Genomic DNA, 22553 nt, shown 5'->3' on the forward strand with positions numbered 1-22553 from the left:
CTGCCAGATGGCAAGAACAAGACCTGGTTGATCCTCCTCCCTCATCTTTTGTCCGCCTAATTTATTTTTCCACTTGCTTCTTTCTCTTTTTTTTTGGCCTCCTGTGTAATGAGAGTCTGGTTTACCCAGCCAAGACCGATCCACCTTTTCCAGCATCGCACCGATAGAAAAGCACAGCTCTAAAGGCAGCGCATTTCTGGAGGGGTTCCTCCTAAAGATTCTCCAAAAGGCAACTCCAAAGAGCAAGCCTAAAGCGAGAACAGTGTGACACGAAGTCTGTGTCTCCATGGGGAACCTCAGAGGGGTCCAAAACTCAACAAAGTCGAACATACGGAACTCGCGGTGGGGTTGTCCAAGCCTGCTCTATCTCCAAGCCATCAATGTGGTGGTTTCCTGCCCCCACGGGCTCCCCCAAGGCATTCTGTAAGTGATAAAGCATCAGAGGCAGAAGATGCACTTCATCTTCCCGCTCTCTATTGTGAACCTGCTTTGCCTTTAAAAGGACAAGACTTCAAACAAATGCAACAAGTCAGAAAAGATGATTTCAAATCACCGTCTCCTCCCCCTCACCCGGGCCAGATCAGGCTGACTTTGAATACGAAATAAAAACAAGAAAGCAAAGCTCTTGCTATAAAAACCTGTGCAATTTTAAATGATTGACGGGACCGTGGGAATCTGTTTAAATCCTAAGAATCAAACACCACACAAATAAATTGTAAGTTTTGAATGAATGCAACCAGATCTTCTCTTTGCTATTGAGCAGAACTTTGAAAGGTGCTCGAAGGGGCTCATTTGTGCAGGACGATGGAGCGATGGCAACACAAAACCTTTAGTGACATCTTGATACCCAAAAATAAACACAACCTCATCCCGAAGAACTCCCACTGCAACGCTCTGCCCTTGCAACTGCCAGAGAAACAGAGCGGCTGGCAATTTTTTCCAGCGCTTTTTTTGGATGCTTTGTTTAAAATGTCAACGTGGGTTCATGGAAAGTGCAGCCGCCACTGCTGAAGAACTGATAAGGCTTGCTCTGAATGGGTGGCTTTGGTGGCAGGTGTCACTCCCCGTGCTGTCCCCTGCCCCTGCCACCCCTCTTGCAACCTCCTGCCCGTTGCTTTTCTGGCAGGTTTCAATGAAGAAACCGTCACCAGCGTTGCCAGCAACTTCCACCGTGGCAGCTCGGTGGGGATGACGGGAGCTGCTGAGCTGCCCTTGCAGGAGGCAGCATTTCCACGGCCACTCCGAGTGCTGCCGTCCCAACCCATGAGACCCACGAGAGCGCACAGCCCCAGCCTTTCTGGTCAGCACCTTCTGCCCTTCTCTATGCCAGCATTAGAGGGCTGCAGTGCAGCACTGGCTCTTCAGAAGATGCCTGACCCAGTTGGGGTCATTAGGGGACAGATGCCGTCCATCCCCAACGCTCCAAGTGCAATGAGCCAAGCCCTTGGTCCACCCAGGCAGCCCTAACCCACACAAAGACAACAATTAGGGCAACGAATGCCCCCAAATTTCAAGGAGGAGGAAAGCGCAGACAAGCAGCTGCAGGTCCACCTTGAACCTGGCCTCCCAAAAATGCATTTCTAAGGAAGAAGGATATGCTGGAGCACCTGAAGAAGACACCACATCTCTTGTCACCCACAAGTGCCCACCCCAGGACAGGCCATGACACTCCTGTTTGGCCTCCCAGTTATTGGCGCTGAGACACCCAAGTCCAGCACTCACCGACGACCTGAACTATGGACGTGCTGGTCCCAACCAGCAGCCGCAGACACCGAGGAGAAAAGCAACTCATTTCCACAAAGACTGGGCTCCTCTTGCTTTCAAGAGCTGTTAGGTTTAGACGTTGGTTGGGGAGCATGCAATGGGATGGACTTTCAAAAAAAATCACCAGAACATACATGTTTGCAGGAAGAAAAAGAAGGTCTTACCTGTTTCTCCCCATATTGGCAAATATTCATCCTGCTGTATGTCCAGCATGATTTCCAGTCCATTGCCTGTCCCACCTTTAACTGTGGTAAGAAGAGGCCGTCCTTCTTCTCCTGAGTTAAACATGTAGCATTTCCCGTATTTTGTAAACACCTGCAAGGAGAGAAGAGAGAAATAATATAATATTTCCCATATAAGCAATGCCTCTTCCCATCGGAATGCGGGCTGAGGGATGAGAAACGGCCACACGCCATAGCTCGAAGGGAAATGTCTGCAGATAAATCTAATCCGGTTTAATCGCTTAGCGTATTGTGTTCTCCTTACAGAAAATAAAAGATGGAAGAGAGGAGGGGAAAGCCGTTTCAGAGCGGAGAACAAATGTCTTCAGCAGCTCGCCTCGCCAGAGTCATATCATGTTAAGCCTCCGAGAAACACACGTACATGCTGTGTTTGAGCTTGTACTCAAATATAACACAATTCCTCGGTTTCGTGCGAGGCATCTCAGTCCACCGCCGCTGCGGGATCACGGCTGCAGCCCTAGAGGTGGGCTCATCCCCAAAGGATGGAAACGCCGGCACTGAAGCCCCCACTTACTCCATGCTCATCCAACTGCTGAATATCAAAGCCTGGAGGTGCAGCTCATGCCCACTGCTTTCCACCCAAAGGAAGCAATGTCAATGATGCCTGTGCTCTCCCGACACAAAAAAATGCAATAACCCATTCATTCCTGACTCTACCACTACTTGGTAAGAGTTAAAAACACTTGGGCAAATGAGGAAAGACCTCCTCCATCGCTTTTGCTTTTTCTTTAGTCTCATTTTGGCCCATCTCTTGAAAGAAACTCTGGGCAAGGCCCAGGTGGTGGCTGACAGGCCACCAGCAGCTCTGCAACGTGGGGTGGACATGGGTTTCCAAGCGAGGTGGATGTGGGTTTCCAAGGGAAGTGGACGTAGGTTTCCAAGGGAGGTGGATGTGGGTTTCCAAGTGAGGTGGACGTGGGTTTCCAAGAGGGGTCGACATGGGTTTCCAAGTGAGGTGGACATGGGTTTCCAAATGAGGTGGACGTGGGTTTCCAAGAGGGGCAGACATGGGTTTCCAAGTGAGGTGGACACGGGTTTCCAAGAGGGGCAGACATGGGTTTCCAAATGAGGTAGACGTGGGTTTCCAAATGAGGTGGACACGGGTTTCCAAGAGGGGCAGACATGGGTTTCCAAATAAGGTGGACGTGGGTTTCCAAATGAGGTGGACATGGGTTTCCAAGCGAGGTGGACATGGGTTTCCAAATGAGGTGGATGTGGGTTTCCAAGAGGGGCAGACATGGGTTTCCAAATGAGGTGGACATGGGTTTCCAAGTGGGGTGGCTCTTGGTGGGGCAGCAGAGGTGTGACATCTTTGATCATGGTGGCATTGACGGTCTCGGGCACTGCCCAGTCCTGCACTCAGCCCTCCCCTGAACTGGGAGAACATATGGAAAAACAAAAGGTTAAAACCCAAGTCTCCCCCATGCCTTGCACTGACAGAGCCAGGGACATGCAGACGTGCAGAACTTCTTCCTAAAATAAAAGAGGATAAAATGGCTCAGGGACATTTAGAAATCCCCCAACCGTCGCACGTGGTGATTCCTGACAAGCATCAGCGCGAAACGGGGAGCACGAGTCGTCTTCGACTCATTCTGCTGCTTTACAGCTCCATAAAGTCCAGGTTTTGGAACCAGTAAGCATCCAGCAAACACCGGTAATGAATATTCAGAGCAAAGGGAGCCCGACACCAAGCGTCAGGCTGGCTCCAGTCCCATCAGAAATCACAAGTCGCTAATGCAGCTGCTGAGATCATACGACCCCAAGATGATTCATGAAACTAAACAGAAGCTGGAGGCATCAGCAATTTATTCCCCTCAAATATTGACGTATGCCTTCTAATCACAGCATCAGGGAAGCAGGTGAAAAGAGACAACTACGAAATCATATTCGAGTTCAAAACCTCCAATCGGAGCCAAAAGGATGCAGAGAATATGAAGTGTTTGCAGTAAAAAAAAATACGCCCTTTAAAAAAGATTTTATATCCATGTGAAAATGCCATTTTAATACTTGCCTGACCTATTAAACCATTCAAGCTGGAAAGATAAGCTGAACAACAGTAATCCTGTGTTAGCAGCCTGTGCCCCGGAGATGGGTTTTCCCGGATAGGTTTTGAAGGCGGGAGTCAAAAAATTTCTAATTAGGGATCGTTTAAAATACGGCAAGAAGAAAACTTGCGTTAGTGACAATCGCGGGAAACCAAGCAAGCTTCTCTCAAGAGCCACGGCACACCGTCCACGCGGAATAAGGATTTAGATGCTGACGTACCCAGCGCGGTCTTTAGCCAAATAAATCCAGGCAATTTTATGGGGCTTTTTATACGGCCCTTTTTCCAGCTGTAAACATTTCAGTGTAAAACCTCCAGTCAGGGCAGGTTTATCCAACAAACCAGATCCGAAGTGAGAGGAGCCCGAGGCTGACTTCAGCTGCACGTCTGGGACCCCAATCCCGGAAAAAGAAATCAAATGGTGACTTGAAAAGGAAGCGACGTTTCTCCATCCCCTCCGCTCCACCCTCAGCCAGCGACTGTCAAAGTCCATGAAAGGCTGCTGGCTACGGCCAAGAGCTCATCTCCCATGACCTTGGCAGATGTTTCTCCCGCTTTTTTTTTTTTCCGAGAGAAACCTCTCCAGCTGTACACAACCCGAGCTGTGTTGACACATGTATGGAAGAAATGCAACTGCCTCCCAGCCCCACATCTACTGCTGAGCAGTGGCAAGTCCAGGGGACGATGTGAGACATGGGTGCTGCTGGCATCATCTACATCACTCCTGCGACCCTGCAAGGACACATTTCCAAGGAAACCTGATGATTTGCTGCTGCTCTTTAGGGCCACCAGCAAGCACAGACCCTCAACGATGCTCCTGGTGCTTCTCCAGCCTTCCGTCTCTGCAAGGTAGGCAGTTACTCACGGCTTTGGACGGCCAAATACCGCACCAGAGCCATGACTGTGTTCTGCAGGAGAACATGAACGCTCGTCCCAACACGAAATCAGGCACCTTTGCTGAAGAGCCAGCACACAGCATGAGAACTTTTGGGGTAGGGTCACCACCAGGCTTAGTCGCTAAGCAAAGAGCTGGTGCTCAAGAGGAGACCAACAAGGGATACATCAGCAAACAGCATGGACCATGAGAAGACTTACAGAGCAAAACATCAGGGGAGGAGGACCAAATGCTTCATTCAGGACTTTTTATTCCTTTGGACCACCTCAAGCCCAGTTCCATGCACTGGGTGCCAATTTGGGCTGGAGCACATCTTCCCACTAAGTTTCACCCTCAAGGAGTTGAGTCCAAGCACTCCAAGGTGGCTCCTCAATGCAAATCAAAGCACAGTAAGTGTGGACAGTTGGGATATTCACTCCCAAAGCACACTCCTGATCGAACTAAACCCCACGTAGATGCCTCCATGTGGGGTTTGAGCTGGCTGCCCGCTGCTCCCACTGCTCACCTCCAGCAGCCCCCACTAGGAGAGCACCACCATGGCTACGAGGACCCAGGCTCGAAAGCACGGAGAACTGAAAATCAAAGAGAACAAACCGAAGATGAAGAAACGACCTTTCCCTGCAAGGACAAGGTTGCTTGCAGGGACCCTACGGCAAAGGCAGCCCCGAGCCATGTGCAGTGTTAATGCTCAAGCAGCGACCAGGGATGCCTTCAGGCAATCTTCTGCTAGGCTTAGCCCTGCTCCCAGGCAGAAAGGAGTCACAAATACATCAAACAAACAAGACAGACAAAAAAAATGGGAAAGGGAGAAGGAAAAGAAGGGAAAAAAGTCACCCTGCTCACTGCAGCTAGAGAACCTCCCTGGAAGCCCCTGAAGAAGCCTCCTAGAAGACATCTGGCTAGCTCCTGCACTACAGTCCCAGCAGTCACCACCCTGCTGTGTACAACGTGCCGCACATACAGCAGCTTCACCTCTACCTACCACCCCTGCGCATCCCCGAAAACACGTCCCATCCACCCAGCTCTCCACCGGCGCTGCGTGGAGCGAGCCCCTTCCTGAGCACGGACGTGGCGTTTAACCCCAGCTTGAAACCACCAGTGTCCGTTTCACAGCGCAGGAAGGCTTTGAGGCCAACAGCCTGGCTTAGGAGGGAGCTGCGGAGAGCCAGCAGGCATGAAGCAAAAACCCACCGGTTTCCTTTTTGAAACCTGTTTTTCATTTCATTTTGATTTCATTTTTCATTTCATTTTGAAATAAAAAGGGTTCATTTTTCCTCCGCAGCACAGCTCCCATGGGATGCCCGTGCCCCACTGCCGGCTACCTTCTGCCTCAAGCCCTGGGCAGGCTCCTTCCACCTCCTCTACCAGGAGAAACAGCGGTGCCTGCATGAAAGTCCCCTACCAAACCACAGATAAATGTCGTATCTTTATGGCATCCCCATTTATAAAACTTCTCTGCATGCAGCCGAGCTTAGGCGCGGTGCTCCATGCCCAACCACGGCATCAGGCTACGGCACTGGACAACCGCAGGTACCTCTCTCAAGACCCTCAACCACAAGGTTTTCCATCTTTTCCCTAAGAAGCTATAAAAGACTATTTCTAACGGCATTTAAAAAGACATTGCCAAGCTCAAAAAATCCATACGCATTCATTTCAACTCCCGTTAAACAGGGTCGCGCTGCTCCTCGCCTTCTCACCTTTGCCATCAACGATTATTTGGGAAGATACAACTTTGTCAGGGGATTCTCTCAGTTTCAGGCTCTTTTGGGCTCTCCGATAACAGGGAGGGATTCAGAGCATTAGCAGATCATGAAGATAAAAGCACAGAGCCATTGGGAAAGGGCAACATCAGTCCATCTAACTGCAGCGGCACACCTGAGACAGTAAACGCGCGGCAAAGCAGAATGATTTAACCCCAGTTTATTTGTCTTGGGGGAAAACACCACTGCTTGCCGTTAGTAACGTTTTAACTTGCAATAAAAAGAAGATCCAGTGCAGAAACAAAAATACAAACATGTACCTTGAGAATAGTCTATAAAAATACCATTAGTTTTTTTCTTTAATGGATCAGGGGTTACTTTCGACAGCTCCTCTGAAAATCCCCATGTAAGTACAAAGGTTAACACGTTCAAAATCTGTGAAATGGTGTTTGAGCGACACGATGAGCCCTTCTTTCGGGAAAAACGTGCATCTGGAGAAATTAAATGGGCATCTCAAACAAATTCTACGCACAAGGAAGAAGATGCCCCCATCAAAAGCTCCGAGACGCCAACGTGCACCCCGCCGCGTGCCAAACCGATAGGGCAAAAACGACTGATATTTAAAATGCAAGCAAGCCTGACCGGAGTAATAGAGAAAAAGGTATTTCACAGTTTATAACCAGCACGCACAGGACAAGCATATCTGCTGATAAATTATCCTTTCAATACGGAGCAAAACGATGGTAAAAGCAAGTCATTTGAAGACTGTAAATTACTTTTCTAAATCCAGACAAAGACGCAGGCTAGAGCTCACTGACAAGGCAAGACATTAGTTGTCAGATTAAGGTACAAACCATTGAAAAGAGGGCAAATTAGCATCATTCACAATCATTTTCTCCACAATTGCGGTACACAAAGGTTCAGAGACACGTATCCCAACGAGCCACGTCCAACAGCATCACGGAAAATGGAGCAAAAAGGAAAACAAAAGGACTTTCCCTGACAGGCCCAGGAGAAGGGGACCACAAAGCTGAAAGGGCCTGGGGAGAACGGAGATGGGTTTGGGTGGGAACTCGCATGAGATGATGGGAAAAAGATCCTGTTCAGGAGGAAAGCAGACCTTATTTCTGAGTTTTTGGCAGAGCGATACATTCCCATAGCTACCAGGTCTCCCATGGCACCTGCTGAGCCGACGGTGGCATCGAGCCACGTCATTATTTCACTCGAGGTGCGAGGAACAGCACGGTCCGGTTGGCTCCATGCAAGCGCGTCGCGATGGTCCATTTGTTCACACCCTGGCAGGAGGCAGCAGTACATTATTGAAAATGAAATGATGGCTGTGGAGCGCAAATCGCAACGGATGCCTACAATAAACAGGTTTCTGAAGCGTCAAATCCCAAGGGGATCTCTTTCCAAAGGAGAACGAGACTGCAACGACAGCTTGGTAAGGAGGGAATTCACGCCGAACGGGCGGGAAAGGCTTCATCCCCCTTCCAAACTGAAGCGCAGAAGAAAAGAAGGAATCAAGTTCCCATCCAACGCAGAGGAGGACGCGAGCCTAACCAGGGCATCCTCTTCCTCGGAGAGGATTACGTATCTCAGGCCTACAAAAACCAAAAACTCGAAAGACCCACGCATTCACAAGGTGGCTTGGTCGGTCAGCCTCAAGAGGCCGTAAGGCACGGCCCTTCCAACCATTACCATAAAGCAGGGGGGAAAATGCAAATAGATGACGTCCTCTGGTGTCTTCTCCCCCTCCAAGGGTAGCCATGGATTTCTCTTTAAACTCAACGTTTGTTTTGCATTATCGGAAACCTGGCACAGAAGCGTGTCAGACAAGCAAAATATTATCCATCCTTCATGGTGTCAGGTTTAATCTCTCAACGGAGAAGAGTAATGGGGATGGCGCTCCGGCAAGCAGAGCCATAAAAGTTGTCAGAGACGTGTTTACAAGGACAGGGTTTTCCTTTCGGCCTCTCCAAGACGGAGATCTCCCAGTGGGGCTTGTCAAGCAGCTCGGCACGGCAAGGCAGGGAGATGCTGCCTTGGAATCAGCGCGATGTCTGCCCGCATCCCCTGGGCACCGCTGTCACACGACTCCGTGGGAACAGCAGGGATGTCAGCTCTGCTTTTACACAAGTCTGCTGTTTTTAAATAAGAAGTTATCGAGGTCCTAGGTACCGCCTGAGGCTAAGATAGTCTTGTACTGGCATTAACGTTATTTCTTTTACAAACTAGCAGCGGAGCGGCCAGCATCCCAAATGTAATAGTCTACCGTGGCGGAGAAGCCGCTACGTAACACTCCTAATACATCCCCCTCCACCTTCAAAACCCGTTTTTGCCACTGGACAGGACCAACTCGCTTTTTAAGTTGTTTATTTTATGGGACGGCATTAAACGCCTCCCAGTGGATCACAATTCGCGCCCCTCTATTCTACCCTTCAAGAACAGTTAAAGTCTAGCAGCACTACCGCAGAAGCACGACAGGCCGGCACATTTAATTCACCAAGAGATATTGCCATTTTCTTCTTATTTGTGCCATCGGCCACTCCCTGTAACGGCATATTGGTGCGAGCATTTGTTTGAATGGCGAGTACTTACGGAGGGTCCTTATAGCTGGCATAAATCACCCCCACAGCGATCGCGGCGATTTAGCACCGGTTGAGTGGATATTTAAAAAGAAATATAGCACTAATATTCTGGCAGCAAATGAATAAACTATAATGGTGAAGCTCCAAATATTTGAGAATTATGTTGGTCCATAAACTAAGAAAACTGCTGCCCTCTCTCTCGTCCCCATCAAGCCCTAATTACTTCCACACATAACAAACCGGTGCAGAACGATGCGGCAGGAGCTGTGTCCCACCGGACCGTAATTTATTAGTCGTAGGAAACAATATCTGCATGCTCCTATAAAGGTTCATCTCCCACGTAAACACAAATTAACCCATGAACATCTCTGAAATTCCCAGGACTCGGTTTGGAGAACATCATCCAGCCTGATGCAGAAGGACATCTGCTTTTTACCGGTTTTGGGGGGTTTGGAGGGGAGAGGGTGGGTTTTTTTAAAGAAAGGGTCTCTCATCTTATGGAAATCTATGTCCCAGCACAAGCGTGAGGCCACTCGTCATGTCCAAACGTGCATCGCGCACAGGTGAAACGAGGTCACTGGCCCAAGACACTGCGGGCTGGGACCGTGATAGCACCAGACTCGGGTTGAACGAGGTCAGACAAGACAAAAACCTGGACGATGCCCTCAGGAAGCAGCAGATGGTGTGGAAAGAGGAGAAAGGCGGGTGACGACGTACTGCATTCCTCCTTCGTGACCATCAAGGCTGTCCCTCTACCAGCAGCAACCCATGGACAAGCTCTGCGCATCCCGGCAGTAGGAGCCCCGGAGCCTTGTAGCAGGTGCCAGCATACGGCTGGAAGGCCAGGATTCATTTGGATAATAATTACAATCTGTCTTCCTAACCTCTCCCCACTGATTCATTTAACGAATTGTTCTTCATTACCCTTGCCGAGCTCCCTACCGAGGAGCAGCACAGCTCTTGTCTCCAGCCGAGCACCAGCATCGGCTCTGGGACGGACAACGGCAATATTGCCCTGCCAAAAACACCTTGAGAGTGTGGTGCAGGAGCCCACGGATCCCCCCAGCACTCACCCAGGGGAAGATACCCATGCAAGCGCTAGGGATCCTTAAGAAAGAGGGCGGACAAAACATTTGGACATGAAACATCGGGGTCAAACCCAAAGCCCTCCAGCTAAGGGTAGCAAGTTCTCCAGAAAATGCTGATTGCCCATCTTCAGACCTCGTGCACCTTAAAACCATCAAGCAGCACCCCAAAGCCAAAGGAGGGATGGGAAACGCTCATGAGCTGAGCCATCCTGGTCAGCCAGGGTGAGACTGGCTGGAGATTCCTCAGCCATGGCCTTCAGCCCCTCCACGACCCTCCTGAGATACTGAGAACCCACAGGATGGTTTCTCCCCAGCCACCACCAGAAGTTTTTACTCCTCGCTACAGAATTATTCGCACGTCTGGAGCTTTTTAGGCCATTCCCTGCCTAGAAAGTCCAGCCTTTCCGCAGAGCTGACGCGGGAGGAAGGCGTCAGCCTCATGAAAAGGACAAACAGCTCCAAATACTCCCAACGGGACAACTTCATCTCATGCCTTTTGCGAAGGAAAAGCAGCAACCGCTCCCTCGTCCTTACGCGGGGGAGATAAGCACTAAATGTTGTACTGGAAACAGCGTTTTTCCGTAACCAGCAAAGCTTAAAACCTCAGGAGGCTTTTACGACTTACAGCCCTGAGTGTTAGAACTTCTGCCTGAAGTGAAAGATTTGGGGCACGAGAAAAAGCGAAGCCAATCTCCACCCAGCGCAGGGCTTGGGCTGGAGCTCAGGACCAGCCCGGCCACCACAGCCAGGGTGAACGGCCACGGCCACACGGTCGCGTGACGGTTTTCCTGCCCTTTGCACACCAAGGGATTTGCACTGCAGGTTTGCGCTGGCACATAACCAAGCCGTAATTCAGAGCACCACCATTCAGGCTCTTAAATTTTCTCTACAATCAATTGAAATTGGTATTTCCATAATGCACTTCCAGGCACTTTAGTTAAGAGACGCTCAGAAGTTAGCACAAAGTGCTCTTTTCGACCTTCTTGGGACGGCTGCGTCATTTGGAAGAGTGAGCTTTGGAGAGGCCGCATGCACGGCGTCTTTCTTCTTTCACCTGTTGGCTCCACGTAGACCTCACAGTAACACCCCGCTGCCCTCTGGTGCGGAAAATCCCAGCAAAAAATAGCTGTTCCCCATCGCTTGCGCAAATCCCCATCACCCATGCACGCCCGGCCTTGCCCCACCACTCGCGCACGTGCCACCAGCGTGGCGGGGCCGGGGAAGCGGGGGTGTCTCATCTTGAGGACCCTCCTTGGGTGCGTGGAGCTGGCAGGAGAGGCAGCCGTCACATTTCCCACCTCCTGTGGGGAAAACGCAGCCTGCGGATCGGTAAAACGGGGCTCTCGGCAGTGCCGGACTCCACGGGAGCGTGTGAGGACGCCCGCACTCACACCCGCGGGCTGCTCGGAAATCACCGTAATAGGAGGAGCGCAGCCAGGTTTATACCATCCCAACCCGATTTATGCCATCCCGCACCGAACGCAGACAGTGGGAGTTTCGCTACAGATGGGAGTGAGCGGAATCAGGCCTCTAATTAGCTAAAACACTACTGCTTTCGACTCACCGTCTACGCAAACGCTACCTCGTAGAGCAAGACAACCTCTGAGCGCCGGCTCACGGGAGGCAGTTGCTGCGCTCACGGGGCAACGGGTGGGCCAGAGCCATCCCCGTGCGCTCACTCCCAGGTTCCAAAACACCTGATCCCGTCGTAGTTTGCCTCTCTGCTCCCCACCACATGGACACATCACGGTAACGCAGCATTTCATCACCTAGAGATAGGACAGACGCAGCAGCACTGCCTGCAGTTAAGACGTTGGCAGGTCTGGCCCCAGCCGTAACTGAATTATACCCAACGACAGCTGCAAAACAAACGGTCTCACGGCAGGGAAAATACAAAAATAGCAGCTAAAGCGAGTTTTATCCCACCTAAATTCAGGCCTCTGCAGTAAAATGCGGACCCAAACCCCGCTGCCAAGGCTCCTGCAACCAGTGGAGAAAGGCAAAGCAGGGAGGAAGGTACGTATGGGGGTGGGTATATAGGGAGAAATCATCCTAAACTGAGATAAAGTTTGTTTGAAGCCTCCGGGCAGGATTCATCATGCCCAAGCATCTATTTCCCAGGGACGGATCCATCCCGGCGGGATGGTGCAGGGGAGCAGAGAGGCCTCTTGCTTCTACGCTTGACATTTAGAGTGTAATATGCTGCAAAAAGAGAATTAGTAACCACAGCCCCTTCTCGCTCAGCTGACTGTCTAGAGGAATTTACATCTTTTTGCTCTTTTTCCCTTCTTTTAGCTGTGCAGAGCTTGGGGGCAGCGGCCGCCCTGCTTTCCAGGCCGTGTTTCAGCCACAAACACTCACTCAGGGACGCGGCTGAAGTTTTATATCGTCGGCATCGCCGAGGGCTCGAAAAACTTAATTTTCCGATTCTGGGGGTAAATCGGTACCGGCAGGCAAGGGGGAAAAAAAAAAAATTAATAAAATTCATGCTTGTAAACGGGGCAGATTGGATCTCGAAATCAGCGAGCGGCAGTAAACCGGGCATGACACCGTGGTATTTTTACAGCCGTATTTTAGAGCAGAGCAGCGCCGAGGGAGGGCAGGGGATGCGGCACCCCAGCAGCGCCGTCCCCGCGTCAGCGAGGCAAGGACGACGCTCTCGGCAAATCCACTTGACTCCCGCTGGGTTACTATAAATCACTCCTCATAACTTTCTACGTGGGATGTCAATCCGATTTGGGCTATGGAGTTTATAGACTGATAGAATCAGGGAAAGAGCAGCAGCCAGGCCCCGCTGTTCCCAACAAACGCGCGCGGAGCACGCTCAACGCAGGACAGCTTTTTGGAGACAGCCCTACAAAGACTGTACAGAAAGGACGGGAATATTTTCCAGGGGAAATTAAAAGGAAAAAAAAAAAATGAATACAGCAAGGAAATTATTTCGTATTCCGTATTCCCAAACCTCGCACAAGTGCCCGATCCACAGCCGCTGCGCTCAGACCAACGCAGACACTCTGTAAGCATCCCTTGGCTGAAGGATTAACCTCAGTTAGCCTTTTAATTTAAATTACTGCTGAAGTAGCCGATTTCAGCGAGTGATTTTATAGCCGCTATTTATTATTTGTACAGCCACAGCTCCAAGCGGCCCTTTGCCGTTCCGGAAAGGCGGTGGGACACACCGCCCTGTGGCACGGAGACGGTGCTTGGAGATACACGGCGGGGTTTAGGAACCATCCCCTAATGACTCAATTGAAGCCCCAGGACCAGACACCAGGCAGCGAAACCCCGGCTCGTGCCACGAGGTGGGCTGTGGTGAAGGGTTTGCTGGACACGACCCTCGGCTGAGGAGCAGCAACTCGGTATTTAGTGTAAGACACGAAGCACCGGGCAGGAACGAGCATCTCCCCCACGGCTGCATCCCTCCTCCAGGGCTGGGGCAATCCCCTCCATCACTGGTGACGGAGGAATCACCGAATGGTTTGGGTGGGAAGGGACCTTAAAGACCATTCAGTTCCAAAATCCTGCCCTGGGCAGGGACACCTCCCACCAGCCCAGGTTGCTCCAAGCCCCGTCCAACCTGGCCTTGAACCCCTCCAGGGATGGGGCAGCCACAGCTTCTCTGGGCAACCTGGGCCAGGGGCTCACCGCCCTCACAGCCAAGAATTTCTTCCTCAGATCTCATCCAAATCTCCCCTCTTCCAGTTCAAAAACATTCCCCCTCATCCTACCACATGAAAGCCCAATTAGTCCAAAGGCAAGATTTTTTTTTTAATCCTTAACTCTTTATTCGACTCAAAACCTTTCGTGATCCCGCAGGGAGTGGTGTTGCCCCAGGGCAGGGACGTTTTGCTTTGTAAATGCGAGCGTGAAACGCAGCAAGGCGAGAGAAAGAGATGGAGATTCCTTCATTACAGCAAATACGCGGCGTAACGGGACACAAGGGAGCTGGGCAGCTCGTCTGCGTCCCTCCTTAAAACAACGCTCCGGTATTTTTGGCGGAGGCCTCCCAAGAGTCTATTTATGGTCTCCTATGGTCTAAAGTCTATTCACTTGCCACCAAAGGGCTTAAGTATCCACCAGCTCCTTTTTTCACATTTTTAGAGCGCATTTCACACTTGATGGGGGCTCAAAGCTCTTTACGGGCAAACGTAGTTTCCCAGATGGTCCCAGATATGGGTTTTGTTTTTTTTTTGACTCTAAAAAATATATAGACATATTCCAACGAGGCACTCACCCAGCGCGGATGAGACGCAGACCTGCCAGGCTGAACTGGAGACAGACCCCGGGCCGTGGGAGGTCAGAAAATGTGCAATTAAACTTTCCCTTGAGACGTGCCTCATCTCTCTGGAGCATCCTCGAGCCAGAGATCTGGTACCCGGAGCCGAGCGCACGTGAAAACGAAGCCAATGTGCCCCGTTTCAGGGCTTTTAGTTGCTTCTACCTTGAAATAACCTCAGAAGATATTCATAACCCAGGCAAGGAAATGAGTTTGTTCAGCGCGCACAGCATGGTTTTAAAGTAGAAAAATATCCTTTTAATTAGCTTACTGAGCGTAGACATATATATATATATCTAGAGATATATATATATCTCTAGATATATCTAGATATCTATCTCCACCAGAACCTGCCAGCCCCTGAAACCCGCTGCCTCTTCCAGTTTCCAGGATGAGACGAGGATTTTACTCGCACCGCAAAGACCCTTTCGGCACCAAGTGCCAAATCCTCGGTCCAACCACCTTGTGCAAACCACCCGGTTTGGTACCCCAGCACCTACAGAGAGACTTCTCTTTCCAATACGAGGGCAGAAGGGTTGCCCCCGGCCAACGCTACGCTGGGACGGAAGGGGATTTGTTGAACACCCCTCACTCCGCTGTAAGAGCCACCGGCTGCTCCCGCAGGGGCAGGACGCTGCAATAACGCCAAATTTTGAGAACCCGCACTCAAAATTAATATGTATTTTCCTTTTCAAGCACTCCCTGGGATGCCGCCTGACAGCATCGCTTTGTCCCCGCTCCCCTTCGCGGCAGTGCCAGTTCACAGGGCAGCAACCAAAGCCGCTCCCGAGAAGCCCAGATGCCACCAGTGACGAGAGCATCCTCTGATCCGAACGTAACCGCCCCTAAAAGCACGCTGCGACGGCTGCCGGAAGCAACTGCGTAAAATTACACCTGTCCTCTTTTTGCCTTTTATTTTAAATTTTATGTAAGCGGCACGCATTGGTTCCTGCCCTCCTAATCTCATAAAAGCACCAGAAAAAACTTGCTCAAGGAGAAAACACTCACCGTGAAACAACCCAGGGGCAAAATCCCTGAACCCTCGCCGTGTGCACCCCAGGCAGGCCCCGAAATCACAGGTACCGTGACTTCCTTAACAACTTTCCCCTGGTCTTGTTTTACAGTTCGCTTCGCAGGAGTAAGCCCACCGTACTCCCGAACGAAATTCAACTCGAAAAAGGTAAAAACCGGCTGTTCAGAAACGTAAAGGCTTTATTTTGTAATTAATTTGACACTAGCTCCTGAAAGGCTCGGCTCGTCAGCAGTCCGTTTGAGCAGCTCACCGAATAAAGATTTTCCTTCTCCCCATTTCAAGGAATTTATTTGATGTAATTTCTGTGCCTGACGGTATCCTGCACGTCCAGCACATAAACGCACGCAGCTCTATTTGCTTAGCGGCACCAATAAGGAAAGACTATTCCGTAAATTCCTTCACGTGGCCTTTAGAGAGATTTTGATACCAAACCTACCCATAAAAAAGGGGGATTTTAGGCTGAGCCGTGCAATTCCTATGCAGGGGAACCACGAGTCGGTGCATGGCCGTGTCCTGCAGGGATGTGAGGGGCCGGGAGCCGCAGGGAGCTGCGTTGTGAAGATGCTGTGTGGGGTTGGAGATGCTCAGCTGCGTTGTGAAGATGCTGTGTGGGGTTGGAGATGGAGGAGCTGCGTTGTGAAGATGCTGTGTGGGGTTGGAGATGCAGGAGCTGCGTTGTGAAGATGCTGTGTGGGGTTGGAGATGCGGGAGCTGCATTGTGAAGATGCTGTGTGGGGTTGGAGATGCGGGAGCTGCGTTGTGAAGATGCTGTGTGGGGCTGGAGATGCTCAGCTGCATTGTGAAGACGCTGTGTGGGGTTGGAGATGTTGCTGAGGGTCAGGACGCTGCAGGAACTGCGGAGGCCGGCATGCTGGGGATGCAAAGCTGCTGCAGCACGGGATCTGCTCACAGAAGGATGCAAATGGGGAGTGATGCTCGGCTGCAGCAGAAACCCTTTTCGCAGCCAAGACGGGCTGTATTTGAAACGAGGGCTCCAAGGGATGCTGCGCTTGGAAGCGAAGAGCCATTGCACGACTCAAATGCCAGACAGATTAATTAAATGACATGGATGGAGAATCACCTTTGCGTAAACAACGGGAAACTCTTAAAACGCGAGTCCAAGAGAAAATCTTTTATGAACATCCCACCGCCGGCACTGTAAATCTGAAAGTCTTTGGGGGCGCGTGGTCTGTCCCAACAGGCCAGGAAAAACAGGAAGAGAGAAAAAAAATGAGCATCATCAAAATGGCTAAATCCAAGAGCCCTCAACCCAAACCCCTTCCCTCGGGTGCTTTGGCAGAGCGGGGATGGAGCGTTTCCCGCTGGAGCAGATTCTACCATAAACGTTTCTTTTTTTCCTTCTAAAACCATCCATTGTTGTAACTCCCGATATTCAGAGTTATCTGCAGAGCCTCCCTACATCCCATGGAAGTTTTAGCCTCACCGGGGAAGTCCGTGACAGCTTCATCCGGGCTCTGCATTTTTAATCCAGTCGGTTTTCTTCCCCCCCCCCCCCCCCCCGCCCCGAATTTGCTGCCCTGAGCAGTCCCTCGGCCGCGGGCGAGCGGACACGGTCTCATCCTTCGCGATGAAATAAGAAATAGGGAAGGAGCGCGGCTGGAAGCTCTCCGCACTTTCCTGTCTCCCTGGTGACTTCTTAAAAGCATCTCCGGATCCTGGAAAGCCTCACACGCTCCGTCGAGGGCTTTTGCAGCTACTTGTTCCCAACCAAGTCAGCTCTATGGAGTCAGCCTCGGAGATATTGTTTGTCTGAACTAACTCAACCCGAGCTGGCGCGTTTTGGACCACGGCAGCTTTCACAGCTGATCTGGCTGAGATGCCAAGTCAATATAGAACGCAGTGAAGGGAGTCGGGGGGAGGAAAAAAATAGCTACTAGGGAAGAGCAAGAAGGGTTTTATGGCATGGAGATGGTCCTGCATCCGCGGAAAAGGCTCTTTTACCTTGCTTAGTTTTGGTTGCCGCAAGGAGAAGTGGAAGTATCCCTCTGCTGAGGAAAGGCTAAGGGACCTGGGGCTGTTCAGCCTGGAGAAGAGCAGGCTGAGAGGGGAGCTCATCAAAGCTCAGCAAGAGCTACAGGGCTGGTGGCAAGAGGATGGGGCCAGGCTCTTCTCAGTGGTGCCCGGGGACAGGACAAGGGGTAACGGGCACAAACTTGCTCCTGGGAAGTTCCATCTCAACAGGAGGAGGAACTTCTTTGCTGTGAGGGTGGCAGAGCCCTGGCACAGGCTGCCCAGAGAGGTGGGGGAGTCTCCGTCTCTGGAGACATTCCAACCCCGCCTGGCCGCGTTCCTGTGCCACCTGCTCTGGGTGACCCTGCTCTGGCCGGGGGTTGGAGGGGACGATCTCCAGAGGGCCCTTCCCACCCCGGCCAGGCTGGGATTCTGTGAAGGGAAAATGGCAACTCATCCTGGAGGACCATTTTGTGATGTTCTCCCCCTGCTCGCTTGTCCTGCTTCTGTCTTCACCTTTATTGAGGGTAATCCCTTTCTCCACGCTTAGATCTACATCAGGAAGACATAAAGGCTCAAACTGACCCTGCTATGAGACTGATGCTCCAACATGAGCTGGATGCAAACTCCCGGGGCAGGGACCATCCCCGTGCACCTCCTGCTCCAGTACCGCCATCCAAGGTTGGACTTGGAGCCATAGTTTCACAAGGCAAAATAACCAAGTCCTGTAGCCCCAGTGCTGGCCACCACAGTGCTGTCCATCCTGGATAAACGCCATTTCCCAGCCTTTTGGGTTTCAACGAGAGGGAGCGTACCAAGCATCCTCCATGCTGTGTGACGCAGCGCGGCATCGCAAAGACCCGAGCATGTTGGGGGAACATGTGCCGCCCACTCCCCTTGGTTTTCCTGGATCTCAACAGCTTAGTGGGTCTTGGCCAACCTGTCTCGCACCCTCTGGGACGGGGCTTAGCTCCTACACCAGCTAGGTGCCTTTAGGAGATAAGCTGCTCCCCCCCCCAAATACAGGCGTACAGATACAAACCTCAAACGCAACACGTTAGTTATGGGAACTGTTTACCAAGAAATAACAATGACGAGGGAAAGGAGCAGCTCCAGGGACAGGAGAACGAGTGTTTCCTTCATCTACAGCAATATGAGCCAAAAGCAACTCAACAGAGATGGATTATCAGAGATGAAACCCAAATGGGACCTCCCCTGACTATTCAACCAGCGAGGAAATGCCCCGCGTCCTTACCAAGAGCCATCTTCGGGGACTAGCAATTACCAGTCAATTAAAAGCGAAGCAGCTTTAGGTTAGAGCAACCGTAGCTGTCTGAAACGCTAAAAGCTTCTGTAAAGCAACGTAATAACTCGGGTCATTATTCCCTCCACACCTTATAATTTTGTTAGTCATCGCATCGGGTTATTTCCCCTTGCTCCCGGGCTACTCGGCTGCCCAGCAAAGCCACGCCATTCGCAACATATTTTATTATCAGCAAAGCAGGGGCTGACAGCTTGAACGCTTATTGTTGTCATCGGAATAACAGACCTGGCGCAGAAGCAAATGACAAGCTGCAGAGGCAAGCGGCCGACCCCACGCGAGGAAAACCGAACCAGAAAATGAGCAGAACTAAACAGGCCAGCAGGTCGAGGGAGGTGATCCGCCCCCTCTACTCCACCCTCGGGAGACCCCACCTGGAGCACTGCGTCCAATGCTGGAGCCCCTACTGCAAGAGACATATGGAAATGCTGGAACACGTCCAGAGAAGGGCCATGAGGATGATCAGAGGGCTGGAGCACCTCTCCTGTGAGGACAGACTGAGGGAGTTGGGGTTGTTCAGTCTGGAGAAAAGAAGGCTCCGAGGAGACCTTCTAGTAGCTCTACCAGTATCTTAAGGGGGCTACAAGAAAGCTGGGGAGGGACTTTTTAGGATGTCGGGTGATGGTAGGACTAGAGGGAATGGATTAAAACTAGAGATGGGACGATTCAGACTGGATGTTAGGAAGAAGTTCTTCACCATGAGGGTGGTGAGACACTGGAACGGGTTGCCCAGAGAGGGGGTGGAAGTCCCATCCCGGGAAGTTTTTAAGGCCAGGCTGGACGGGGCTCTGAGTGACCTGATCTAATGGGAGGTGTCCCTGCCCAGGCCAGGGGGTTGGGACGAGATGATCTTTAAGGTCCCTTCCAACCCTAACAATTCTAGGATTCTATGATTCTAAATCCCTCCAACCTTCTCCTTCTGACGTGTTGGGATGAGCCACGGCCAAACCCACAAAGGGCTGAAATTGCAATGGAAGCAGGGAAGTGGAGCATGGATTTCGCTCCTGAAGTTGAAGGCTCCATCTTAGTGTTATTCCATTATTATTTGCCATTCTCCAGGACCTGGCAGGGTGAAGGTGGATTTCGAGAGATGTTGAGGCTGAGCCTAGAGACGGTCCTGACGCAGGTGCAGCAACAGGTTGTGCCGTGGTGGGATGCTCTTGGGTTTCATCCCAGAAAGCCACACGAAAAAAGAAGTTTGGGCACCTCAAGAGATGGGTGTGTTGAGGTGAGCATCCAAGGAAGAAAAAAATGGAAGACAGCGGGGATGTCTCGGGTTTTTCTAGAAGCCAGGGAGGAAGAAAAGCTCAAGAAGCAAACTCAAACTTATTTTCAGTTTCTACATTACGAAAAGCAACAGGGTCAGCAAGAACATGGGTGAGCAATCCGTACTTTAGGGACATGACGCACATCAAGTTCAAACCCATCCCAATTAAACAGCCGAACTGACCTACCCTTGGAAATTACGGATGCAATTTAATTTCACACAAACAACGTTTGCTTCTCCGTAATTTCTTTTGCCTTTTTTTTTTTTAATTAAAAAAAACCAAACCAAACACTTGTTTTTGACTAAAAAAAGGGAAAACAAAATGAAGAACTCCAGTCTACAATATAAAGACCTTAGCTCCAAAGGAGCTCCTTTGCCCGTGAACGCGGCCAGCCACAGACAATCCCCCAGCACGAACCTACTCCATACTTGGGAGATTTTAAAAACAACAACCCAAAAGGTTATTACTTTGAAGACTTTCTGTCCAGAAAGTTTTATTTAAGATTTCATTTTAATAGCTTGAGTTCTCAATGCCAGCCAGCGCTCGCTGCCAGGGGGCTGCGGCGGTGGCACCTCCACCTCCCCGAGCGGGACGCTTCGTCTACCGCTCTCTTTTTATGTCGCTATTACATTACCCATCATTTCATGACGTTTATGAGCTTGGATGGATCCCATTAGCTAATCAGTGTTAACGGCTACCTGGTCTATCTTATCCAGGTCAATGGGTTTTGAGGAAAGCAGATTAATGTTTAAAACCCTTCAGGTTTAATAAGTCTTTTAATAATCCCCATATGCCTGTAGCGGGTATGTGTGCACTGGAGCAAATAGTTCATTTTGATATGACCAAGCATCACAACCTTTGGGGTCCACCTCCCTGAGGCTCCACTTGGCCCCATGGGTCCCCCATGGCCACCGCTCTCCCCTGCACACGGTGGCCATATCAAACGACTCTTTTTATCCAGAAACAAGGACTAGACGCAAGAAAAACATGGCAAGCCCCCCTGGGGAAGGCTTCTAGGTGCTTTAGACATCTTGAAGAGCGATGGGGGTTAGACAGCAAGAACGTAATTAATCTCACTTAATGTTATTTATCAGCAACGTGCCAGGTCCAACAACAGACGCGGCAAGGACGCAAGGCACGCCTTCCCTTCCACAGGCACCTCACGATAAGCTGAATTATGGCCACGTGGGTCTAACTCTCTTTTGCTAACCATGACGGAAACCCGCGGCTCACACATTCTCTCCTTGAGCGCCGCTAACACCCCAGGAGCATCGCTCGGCTTTTATCAGATTTTGCAGATTTTATACCAAAAAAAAAAAAAAAAAGAAAATCAAAAAATCCCTTGCAGACGTTAACATCTTCCCCGAGGAAGCGGCAGGCACCTGGGGCTCCCGCTGTGCTGATGCCTTTGGTGGCCAGTGATGCTCCACACCGCCTTCTGCGCCTAAATCAACCCCCTGGCGCTGTGCCGTGACAGGGTACGACGGAGCCAGATCCTCTGCCCATCTTTGCTCTTCCAACTTGTTTTCAGTGAGCACTAGGGATGAGTCACCTGCTTCCTAACTTGTTGCTCCAATTTCAGCTCCCGCGCTCACCCCAACCACCCGCTGCCCACGCGTTAAACACAATCAAGCTAATTCGGAAAGATAACGTCCCCGGCTGGCCAGCCTTCCGGATGCATCGATCGTTACTTACTGAGGAAGTGATTTTTGCAAATCATGAACATGCAAGGACCGCAAGAGCAACCACAGAATCCCAGCCTGGCCGGGGTGGGAAGGGCCCTCTGGAGATCATCCCCTCCAACCCCCGGCCAGAGCAGGGTCACCCAGAGCAGGTGGCACAGGAACGCCTCCAGGCGGGGTTGGAATGTCTCCAGAGACGGAGACTCCCCCACCTCTCTGGGCAGCCTGTGCCAGGGCTCTGCCACCCTCACAGCAAAGAAGTTCCTCCTCCTGTTGAGATGGAACTTCCCAGGGGCAAGTTTGTGCCCGTTACCCCTTGTCCTGTCCCCGGGCACCACTGAGAAGAGCCTGGCCCCGTCCTCCTGACACCCCCCCTTTCAGTATTTATCAGCGTTGATAAGATCCCCCCTCAGCCGTCTTTTTTCCAGGCTGAAGAGACCCAAATCCCTCAGCCTTTCTCCATCAGAGAGGGGTTCCAGTCCCCTCAGCATCTCGGTGGCCCTTTGCTGTCCCCTCTCCAGCAGTTCCCTGTCCTTCTGGAACCGGGGAGCCCAGCACTGGCCCCAGAGCTCCAGCTGTGGCCTCCCCAGGGCAGAGCAGAGGGGGAGGACGAACCTCCCTCCATGTTCTTCTTAACGCACCCCAGAGACCATCGGCCTTCTTGGCCACAAGGGCCCA

At 51.2% G+C, this 22553-nt stretch overlaps 2 protein-coding genes across 2 annotated transcripts in view; one reads left to right on the plus strand and one right to left on the minus strand.

The window, feature by feature from the left end:
• LOC128919412 (uncharacterized) overlaps positions 1-22553 on the plus strand; it is a 171393-nt gene that overhangs the window by 137063 nt on the left and 11777 nt on the right. The gene's annotated exons all lie outside the window — the stretch shown is intronic.
• The window catches only part of ASIC2 (acid sensing ion channel subunit 2), a 529690-nt gene that overhangs the window by 50627 nt on the left and 456510 nt on the right, over positions 1-22553 (minus strand). The window contains exon 2 of the mRNA XM_054224735.1: positions 1929-2079. Within this exon, the coding sequence (XP_054080710.1) occupies positions 1929-2079 (151 nt within the window). The remainder of the gene's footprint in view (positions 1-1928; positions 2080-22553) is intronic.

This window comes from Rissa tridactyla, chromosome 19, assembly GCF_028500815.1.
Source record: "Rissa tridactyla isolate bRisTri1 chromosome 19, bRisTri1.patW.cur.20221130, whole genome shotgun sequence".
In the NCBI taxonomy this organism is placed as follows: domain Eukaryota; kingdom Metazoa; phylum Chordata; class Aves; order Charadriiformes; family Laridae; genus Rissa; species Rissa tridactyla.